The 10797-nt window shown below is 36.1% G+C and overlaps 1 protein-coding gene across 1 annotated transcript; it reads right to left on the bottom strand.

The window, feature by feature from the left end:
• Positions 1 to 478: 478 nt before the first annotated feature.
• Positions 479 to 8534, bottom strand: tkfc (triokinase/FMN cyclase). Its single transcript, XM_065275491.2, has 16 exons — positions 8461 to 8534; positions 8081 to 8270; positions 6121 to 6413; positions 5885 to 5963; positions 5687 to 5776; positions 5387 to 5421; positions 5205 to 5289; positions 5037 to 5126; positions 4772 to 4888; positions 3745 to 3861; positions 2351 to 2488; positions 2151 to 2257; positions 1924 to 2027; positions 1733 to 1766; positions 910 to 1002; positions 479 to 809 (listed from the first exon to the last, which is right to left on the bottom strand). Exons 1-16 carry the CDS (start codon positions 8467 to 8469, stop codon positions 651 to 653), a joined length of 1740 nt encoding a protein of 579 aa, XP_065131563.1. The 5' UTR covers positions 8470 to 8534; the 3' UTR covers positions 479 to 650.
• Between the last annotated feature and the right edge of the window lie 2263 nt (positions 8535 to 10797).

The following is a 10797-nucleotide window of genomic DNA, read 5'->3' as shown; positions in this document are numbered from 1 at the left end:
ATTTAAATTCATTATTAAAAGAGAGAGACAGAGAACTAAAAGAGAGGGACCCGAGTGAGAGAGAGAGAGATGAGTGCGCGAGATAGCTGTGGCTGTGTCTGTCTCTTCTTTAACGTCTATCCGGTCGTTGCTTAAGCATATAACTTAATGATTCTTTAATTGATTTATTAAAATAATTTATGAATGACAGGCAACACTGACAGTGACAAGGCCTTCTTTATTTGAACTAATCATGCCATTTATTTAAATGAATCATGTAAAGTGTGAAATAAAACCGGCGTCTCTAACCACGATTACTACCGGTATATAAGGACACATTACATGAATTGAAATGCATTACATTAAATGAAAACAAAAATCAAAAAGAGATAGAGAGAGAACTGAAAGAGAAGGACGAGAGAGAGAGAGAGAGAGAGAGAGAGAGAGAGAGAGAGAGAGAGAGAGAGAGACGCACTCAACCGCTCTCTCTCTCTCTCTCTCTCTGGCTCTCTCTCTCTCTCTCTCTGCAAATTACCAATGTTTATAGTAGCGGATTAATTTCTAACTGTAATCAAACTGACTGGAACTACCTGTGCATTAAATGGTTTTAATGCACACCTTCCAGCCAATCAGAATGGAGTATTTACACAGACCATGGTATAAGCTTTTTTTTATCTCTCGCCCTTCAAAGCTTTAAGTACTGCTTTCAGAATAAGGGCTACCGCCGTGGTGCCAGGGTCAGGCTGGGTCAAATGTTCAGATGCAATGTAACTGGCACGTCCAGCTCTTGCAGTGAGGTTACGGGTAGATTCTGCTCCTAAATCTGCTTTCTGTGACAGAGAAGCGAAAGGCCAATATTGTAGATTAAAAACAAATAAATAGAAAATTCAAGAAATGAAACAGAAATTGCTATATTTGTAGTTTATATACCTCCACAGCACTTTGTAGTATTGCCATATGACCACCGGGAGGTGCTGTGGAAAGTTTTTTCAATTCTTCCACAGCGGGGCACAGGGCATCAAGCTATAAAAATACCCATGATCATTTTAGTGCAAGTATCAACAAAATTGATTTTAATGAGCATTTTTTTCAGGTTAGGTATCTGTCCAGGTTGAAGTTAGCTTTTCATAGAATGGTTATTTTATTAGATTTACACAGGATGTAATGACCTCATTAATAAGAGTCCACCTTTTCTCAGCACAGATAAGGATAAACCAATCACAACAGCTGTGGCTGCATGATGAGGTAATCATTAATCATTTTACAAAGACTGCTTGGCCAATTTTCTATTTGTGTCAGGGAACAGTGATTTGTCGATGTTAACAGTAATGTTTAAATATATTAACCATTGGCGGCTCGTAACTGCTCATCCGAGGGGCGCAAATTCAAAATATGTCTTCGGAGCGTCATGTGTGTTGCTTGCATTTTCAAAATATGTGTTTGTTGCGTCATGTGAACCACGTGTTTTGTCAAAATAAGTATACATTATAAACCTGGATTACTATTTACATATTTAAGATTATACCATGGGCCTATTGAATGCTTTATTATTATTGGCTGAAAAATGTTCCATGGGTGTTGATTATTTTCTGTATTATGTAACAGCACTCCGCGAGGGTGTGCATTATTTTTGAATAATTCAATGGCCCGTCGTCAATTATTCCTTACATATGGATTACTAATACATGCACAACAACTGTGACAGTTTAAATGGCATATAGAAGAAAAGCTTTAACTCTTATTTCATTCATACCATGGTCCTATCTCCAACTTCAGCACCTCCATACCTGTCAGAAAACAAAGCAATATATTAAGACTAACATGCAATGCAAAATAATGTGTCTTTATACATTGTTATGTTTACAAGTATTTCAGACTGATCACCTAATATTCTACTATAACTTTAAAAAACAGTTTGACAGCTTCATATATAGCGTCACATACCTCTTCATGGCCTCAGTCCCAGCATGCAATGCTCTGGCCCAGGCAGCACCATCACAGCTCTCTTTGAGATGGGGGACCGCAGCAAATAAAAACAGGCAATATAGCTAAAGAGAGAAAGATGGCAGCTAAATGTCATTTAATCATAAGAAAAACTTTCAATAACTTTTAGACCAATTCGTTAGCTCAGACAGTGATTTGGTGTTTAAATCTGATGTGCATTCACATACTGCCCCTGATGATCCGCCCATCCGTTCCTGGACCAAGACGGCAAGATCTGCCAGAAGCTGCCCAACACTCCCAGGAATGTTGTTAGTGGACAGCCACTCCTGAATGGCTGAGATAGATGACATTGTTAACATATAAACAGTGTAAAGCACTAGCCAAAAAAAAAAAAAATGTTTAATGGTTTTGGTCTAACATTTTTTACCATTAGCTGCAAGGGCATGCGTGTTGCCACAATCTCCATCCCCTGATGCACGGTCCAAAGCATTGAGTTCCTCTTGGTGCTTTAGAAGGATTCTGCTCACAGACTCCAAAACAGGGCGAATGATGGATGCAAGTGAAGCTGTGAGTTACCAACACTTTATTAGTTCATAATCTATGAAATAAAGCAATTATCTTGAACATATACTGACACCTTGTGGTGTGAATACTACATCATACAAAACTGTGGAAATTATTTATTTACACAAGCAAGTAACCACGGGTAATTTATTCTTTGTGTGAAAGTGTTTGATAATAAAAAGTGTTAAAGCAAGCAGAATTTGGAAAGCAAAGCTTAACAGAGTTTAACCAAACCGTTCAGAAGCCCCATTGACTTCCATAGTATTCTTTTTTCCTACTATGGAAGTCAATGGAGCCTCTGATCGATTTGGTTACAAACATTCCTCAAAATATCTTCCTTCATGTTCATCCGAACAAAGAAATTTGTGCAGGTTTGTAACAACATGAGAATAAGTAAATGTTGACAGAATTTTCCTTTTTGGTTAAACTATCCCGTTAATGTTTAATATGTGAAAATTACAATTAGCAAGATTAATATAAACTTAGATGCTTAATATTAACATATAGACGATTTCAGCAGTAACAACATAAACAAGCGGCTTTCGTGGTCAACACGTAACTTCCGGTAAACTCAGCTAAGAATAAATAACAACAAAGTCCTTTTATTGTAGTTTATTTATACAACAAGCAAAATAAACAACACGTAGATTACCTAGCAAACCAAAACATGTGTTATTTTCGATGAGGTATTTGTTCAAGAGTTCAGTTAGGCAACTAGTCAGACCATTACAAGAACTGAAACTGGAAGTAAAGTTCTGACCAGATGCGGAATCGCATCACCGCACGTGTGTCCGATGACACTGTCTATATAGCCATATATTACGGTGTAAATAATTTTGTGTAAACCCAGTTGTTTAAGGGTTTGTTTTTAAATCTGCATCTGCTAAATTAAAGTTGCCATGTGGCGTGGCAATTGTCTTATTTTCCCCGTAGTGACGTATATCCGAGTGAAACAGCTTCTGAAATGAAAATAGCTAGGACTGAACTTGAATTCGTCCATCGAGAACTGATTAGAGATTGTTTTGGAAGTTGGGTCATGTTGCTATTTACTAATCGCTGTGATCTTTTCCCAAACCCCGCCCACCTGCCATACCATATTACTGGAAGTAAAGAGAGATCGTTTCGATGAGGGGATTTGTGTTTTTGTTTAAAGATTATAAGGGCACATGAGGTTTTTTTTTAAATAATGAAGCTCACAGATAAGTCATTTGTAAAAATGATTACATATATGGTAATTTTTTAGTCTGTCCTTTTTACCTTCATTGTATTTATCTGCAGCTACAGCAGGTTTCTCCACAGGTTCAACAAGCAGTTTTCTCCCACTCACAGAAACACTGCTGAGATTGGGCCAAGCCAGGGCTGTTGTTTTAGCATCTGAGAGAAAAACATTTGAGACATTTCACTTCTTATGCAGTATATTCTGTACATTCACTTCAAAGTACACTAACATTATGGAGCAAATCTTGCTGTAACATATCAAGAGAAAATTGACTGATCTTTATTTCACATGTAAAAGAATGACTATCCAAGAAAATAAAGTAGAGGCCCATACAAAAAATCCCTCTCAATTTTCACTTATAATCCACAAGAAGTGTGTACTGGGGTTAGTGTCCAATGAAACACTGTCCCCTGTCTGAATATTCTATTTTTTAAACGTCTTGTGGTGCTTGAGATGGTTTTAGGAGGAACCTTTTGGCCAGTGTAGCCCTCAGCCAATCACAATGCACAGTTGAGGGCAGGGACCAGCTATAAGCAGTGCCAAAAATCAAATAAGGCAAAATATCAGGCAGACAAAGCTTGTTGTAAAAGTAAATGTATGACTGGATTGTATATTTATGTTTGCCACTGTAAATTCTGTGCTGAAAGTTTACATATACCTAGTTAATATCTAATTTTTATTACATTAGTGGCTGGTTGCATAAACTTCTAAGACTAGTCTTAAAAAATAAGTCATGTATTTTTTCTTCAAGACTGATCATAACTGTTTTAAGTATGTTAGATAAAAATGTAGATTGGTCTAATTTAAATCCAAATAGTTAGACTGATTAGCCTTAACTAATTGCTTGTTGATCAGACTAATTCTTGAGACACATGGCTATGTTTGTGCAACCGGCCACAGGATGGGCATAGTTTGAATGTTGTACTTACAAACAGTAACTGAAAATCCTGCACAATGCACCTTTAAATAAGTTGTTTAACATAAACTGTTAAAACAGTTTTTATAATTACACACTCTTTTCTGTGAGTAAAAACTTTTATCCAGGTATTATTGTAAAAAACACACCAAACAGTCTGAGAATCTCTTCATCAACCTTCATTAAAGTAAGAGACATCCCCGCCATTTCCAGTGATGTCATAAATGATCCCGACATCACCCTGACAACAAGCACACCACGCTCACCTGAAAAAAAAAACCCAACATTTTTGTGTAACACTACTAACATACAACTCTTATGAAAAATCACACTCATCGTGTTAATGAAGAATCTAATGCTGTGTGGTGTAAATCTCGTATGTGGTTTACAAGTGTTCAGCATTTTGAGTCTCACCCAAGAAGTGTACAGCGGCTCTGGTGACCACAGCCATTTCCAAACACGAGAGAGCACCAAGATTATTCACACACAGCACAACACTGTCTCCTGTTAGACAAATACAGTTTTAAATAAACACGCCATCAGTATCATCCCTGTATTGGTCAATTACACATCTTACTGTACCTGATTTTAGGGGCAGATGGGATTTGTTTGAGGAATCAGTCATGTGACTTATCATAGTTTTTACAACTTCATTAGCAGATGTCACCTGAAAAACACCAATACCTTAAAATTAAAAAAAAAACATTCATGTACATGACATTGCTCTGTCTTACAGGCGTGACTGTCATATTCAAAAGACGCACCTTTGATCTTTTAATACCTGGTTCTCCATGGATTCCTAAACAAACCAATAAAACATAAAAAAATATTACTATTTAGACGATAAGCACACAGTTGATGGCACCCATTGCCTTCTATAGTAGGAGAAACAAATACTATGAAAGTCAATAGGTGCTATCAACTGTGTGGTTACCATTATTTATCAAAATATATTTTGTGTTCAACAGAAAAAAGAAGCTCATGCAGGTTTAAAACAACATAAGGGTGTAAATAATGACAGAATTTTAATTTTTGGTTGAACTATCCCTTTAATGTTGACCTACCAAGCCCCAGCTCCATCTCTCCTGGTGGAAGCTGGAAGGATGGAAGACATCCAGGGACACTGCATGGAGAAAGGCTAACACCTAGTGTACCTGTAAAACAACAACAAAAAATGTCTGGACTGGACGTGGCTTCATGTAAGACTGCAACTTTTAAACTAAATATATTTAAAATCTGTTTTCTATATCAATCTTCCTCACCAATACTTTTTGTTGCTTCATTCACTCGGGCTACAATTGTGTCCAGTGGGCAGCCTTCCTTTGCTAATGCTCCGGCTATCTAATACACATTTATTCATGAAATAAGAAACATTATTTCATTACATCATCACATATCACATTTCTGAACCATGATATTGACGTATTTATTATTATTCATGACCACATAGACTGTGACTGCAGCTACTGTAGCTCTTCTGAGGTGATCAGTAATGTACCTTATGAATAAACACGGTTCCACATAAGCCTCTACTGCCGGCCTTGCTGGGCTCAGCAAATGCACAGTCATCCGCCACAATCACCATGTCTACCTGGACGCCCTGCGACCGAGCCTGTTCTGCAGCTATGCCAAAGTTTAAGCGGTCACCCGTGTAGTTCTTTACCACAAGCAAGACACCTGAAGCCCCTTCTTTCCACACAGCCAGAATGGCAGCCAGGACACTACCTGGAGGAGGAGAAGCAAATACCCCTCCAACCACAGCTCCTGACAGCATTCCCACGCCAATGTAACCTGAACGAGAGAGAAATCCCCAAATTAAAAAAACAGACTAGCGCTCAACTCTGACCAAAACAGGTGGGATGTATTATAGAGTTGCTCCTTTAAAAAAAGCCAACAGTGTTAAGTTAACCTCACATGAATATTATGAAAACTTAAGTGCAGATGCAGAATGGTGTCACAGAAATTTTATATTTGTATTGGTGGAGGTGAGAGACAGTAAATTTTTAATGCTTATATTTTTAGTGCGAATTTTGTCAATGTTTTGGAGCACATTATAAATATCCTTAAGCTGAAAGGACATCTTCAGAGTACTGTGGACAAGAAAAACTTTCACACTTGGCAACAATTTCTCTGGAGTCATTCATATTTGATGTATTAAAGAACGCTTCATGTCTTGAGAAAATCTGATTGGACAGGAAATATTTGCATATTTTTAATAAAAGGAAAAAAGTTTAATTTTAAACTTTTTTTTGCATATTTTTAAACAGTCTGGGGGGACCGCTAAAATGCTGTGCTTCCACTATTTAAATATCCACTGCTTAAGGTAATGATAATGGAGATAATGATATTAAGGGAATGCTCTCAGCAAGAACTAAAAGTTCATCAAATACTTTCTCTTCAAATCCACTTAATTCATGTTGAAATTATGAATGGATAAAATATTAAAGCTGACCAACTAATAAATAAATACATACATAACCGAATATACAAGGAAATGTAAAAAAACAAAAATATATTAATAAATACATAAGTTAATATACAAAAAATAAAAAATTAGTACTTTGGGTTTTTTTCGATTTATTTATACATTTATTTAAACTTTAATTTAATTATACATTAATTTTTTTCTTTAATTTTCTTTTCTTTTAAATAGCCCAAATAAAAGAAAAAATTAATAAATGTGGAAAAAATTTAATTATACATATATAAGGAAATAAAAGTATAAGTAATATTAAATACTCTTTTTACATTTTCTTTGTAATGTAAAAGATGTAATGTAGTTCGCTTATAAACAGGCCTCAGGCTATTCAGAAATGGCGCTTTGTTGTCAGAAGAATCCTTAAAAGTCTGATAAAAAAGCTAATTTACAAGAAAACATGTCAGACGCACTTGTATCTGAGCTTTTACTGTAAGTGGACGTTAGTTCATGCGGCGTTGAACTATTTACAGTCTATGCGTTGATAGATATTTACACTAGATGTCGCATTGGGGTTCTAAGCATGCGTTAAAACCGCCGCCATCTTAGAACAGGGGTCTTGTCATAGGAAGTAGCTAGGTTAAGCTGCAATCTCCGCCTGTACTTCGAATTCATGGACGAAGCCGGACTTTTGTGCTGCGTATAGATGTTAGGGGTACTAGCACTATGCATTATAGTTAGAAAAAGTAAATTTTCACAAAATCAAAACTTTATTTTTTTCTGGACTCAATTCTAAATACATGTCTGACTGTTGAAACGAACCAAAAGAAAACCAAGAAAATCGCGTTCATGACGATTTATGGTGATTTTATTTCTGTTACACCATTGCCTACAATGACGCTTATGCGGGGTTCCCCTGTTTCAAGATGGCGGCTCTATTTGACGCATTCGGTCCAATGAACTGCCGTAGCCAAGGCGACATCTAGTGTACATATGTATGCTATGCGTTGAACAGATCGGACTCATGATCGGACTATATTACCTGCATGCGCGGGTTCGTGTCCAGATCCTCCTCCAGAGAGAACCGCGACCTGCCCCCTTATGTTTTCCAAATCAGACCGGAGTACAACTCTGTGCCCCCGCAGTAGCACTAGATTTGCGTTACTCCTGACCAGGCCCTCCAAAGCCTCGTCCACACATTTATCCACCGAGTTCAACAATTTTGTTCCCACCTAAAAGTGCATGCATCGTACCTTACAACTTAATTATGACATGAGATGAAATTAAAGCCATGACAGGTAATCTTATGGTAAACAAGTTAAAGTTTTACTTTTTTATTACCACAAATAATTTATATACATACACAATAGCGGCATTTTAGATGTATTACTGTGTCATGTGTCAAACCGTTACATTACAAACCTGCATCATGCCTCCACACAGCTCAACCTTTGATCACTTCCGCATAAACGCATGAAGATGCTGACGTCACGAACACCGCTCCTTGTGGATACAAAGCAAAACAGAAATTGTTCTCTTTTTTTACTTGAAAACCGTTGACTTAAAAAGCTTATTTGAAGAAGCAAAAATGTTTTCATTTTCCCCTTTATTTTTTTAATGTATGTTAACTTGTATATTGCAATATTGTAAGAAACATAAAGCATAACTGAATCAGATGGCGTAACTTTATAATACAAAGCATAGAATACTCACTTTATTATTACATTTTGGGTGGGTTGCACCAACAAGGATTAAATTAAGCAGAGTTTAGAGCTAATCTAGGGTTTGTTGATCTCAGTTTAATTTTAATTCGAGTTGTGTTGCACCACTTAAATTTAAACACAGATTAACAAATCTTAGATTAAAACTTTAAACTGTATTAAACCCTTCATCTGCGATTTATTTTGTCCGCCATGTTGAATTTTTCGGTGTAATTAAACAGCAACAATGTTGACATTGTCATTCAAAAAGGAAATAAACAGTTTATGCAAGCAAATGTAATGTGATTTTTGTATTATAAATCACCTACATACACCTGTAGGCTAATCTAAAGGTCTGATTCAAATAAAAACATTTGACAATCTTTTAAAACAATTCTATTGATTAACATACCAGGAAATATTGTGACAGGAAATATCGCAAAGCTCAGATATTGTGAAATAATGAACAAGATGTGTCAACGCATTTGTCATTAAGCGCCACCGTGTGTCCGTTCATTCACTGTCTTTCGTCTGACTGGAGCGCGCGTGACAGAGGAGAAGCACATATGAGCCTCGGTAACTTTTTGAGCCGCCAAACTCACTTTGTTGAGACGTTATAATAAACGCATCTTTGAATAGCGCCACCACGCTCGCGATATGTGTTTCTAATAATTTAGCCAGGCATTTAATTATAAAAAAAAACATATTTAAACCTCCTCATATGCAAGTTTAAAGTTAATCCTTCACTTAGATTTAAAACAGAGTTTAAAGTAATGGAGCAACAGGATTAAAGATAATCTAGATTTACTGTAAGATTTAAACCTGGATCAAAATGACAGTTTAAATTTAAACCTGTTTATTTTTAAACAGGTTTAAACTTTGGTGCAACGGAATTATTAAATAAGCTTTGATTTAAACCAGATTTTGGCCTAATCCTTGTTGGTGCAACCCACCCTTTATTTATTAAAATATTTACAGTTTCAAACACTTTACTTTAGTAATGTTATTATTAAACACTGTTTTGCAAAATGTTGATGTCCTTATCTCTCATATTTTACAGCATGATTAAAACATATTTTTTCTATAAAATATGTTTTCAACACATTTCTATAAAAATCCAAAGTAAAGTTTCTAAGCTTAAAAGAAATTATAAGCATCAACATTTAATTTCACTTACTGATTTCACATAAATTCAATCTTTGTCATGGCCTGACTCAATTAGACATACACACGCACGCACGCACGCACGCACGCACGCACGCACACACACACACACGCACGCACGCACGCACACACACACACGCACACACACACAAGTTTACTTGACACTTTTTTGCATGTCTGAATTATGACAGGAAATATGCAAATAAATCATATCAGGCAGCATCTCACTATTTAAAATGATCTGATATTACAGGATTTGACTGTAAATTTCATAATCTCTGCTTATCTGATGATCAGGTCAAAACTGTGCTATTTAAAGTTACTAGTCACATTCAGACCTAATTCTATGACCACACACTATTGTGTATACACTGTAAGAAAAAAGGTAAAAACTGTACCTCAACTGTACCACAACTGTCCATGGGGTGGTACCCATGTTCTTCTCAAACATTTTCAGCGTATGGCCCCCTTGTATACAGTGCATCCCTACGTGGCCCTCCAAAGTAAAATGTATGATAAAACATTCCAATACTTAATATTTAAATTAAACAAAACATATAAAATTATACAATGTAGTGCTGTTGGTTTTTCTGAGATTTAATTAAACAAAATTTATGATAAATTAATTTATTTTATAAAATGTCATAAACTTGAAGCCCCCCTGACAACATCTCAGGAGCCCCCAGTTTGAGAACCACTGCCATAAGGTTCCATTTTGTACCTTTACATGTATAGTAAACACACAATGTTGTACCTTTTTGGGTTCATTACTGTACCTTAAGGATCTGTTGTGTACATTTATAGGTACATTACCTGTACCCCTACAATTTAACTGGTATAAAATTGTTCCTTATGGTCAAAAATAGGTCCCACAAAAGGTACAACATTTCAATGT

The sequence above is a fragment of the Paramisgurnus dabryanus genome, chromosome 2, assembly GCF_030506205.2.
Source record: "Paramisgurnus dabryanus chromosome 2, PD_genome_1.1, whole genome shotgun sequence".
NCBI lineage: Eukaryota > Metazoa > Chordata > Actinopteri > Cypriniformes > Cobitidae > Paramisgurnus > Paramisgurnus dabryanus.
This window is presented reverse-complemented; position numbering and strand designations above follow the sequence as displayed.

What these genes read in the sequence shown, in the direction of transcription:
- tkfc (XM_065275491.2), bottom strand. An exon ending in CCATCTGCCCCTAAAATCAG is followed by an intron (nt 5,127 to 5,204) that starts GTACAGTAAGAT and finishes TTTGTCTAACAG; the next exon opens with GAGACAGTGTTGTGCTGTGT. An exon ending in AGCCGCTGTACACTTCTTGG is followed by an intron (nt 4,889 to 5,036) that starts GTGAGACTCAAA and finishes TTTTTTTTTCAG; the next exon opens with GTGAGCGTGGTGTGCTTGTT.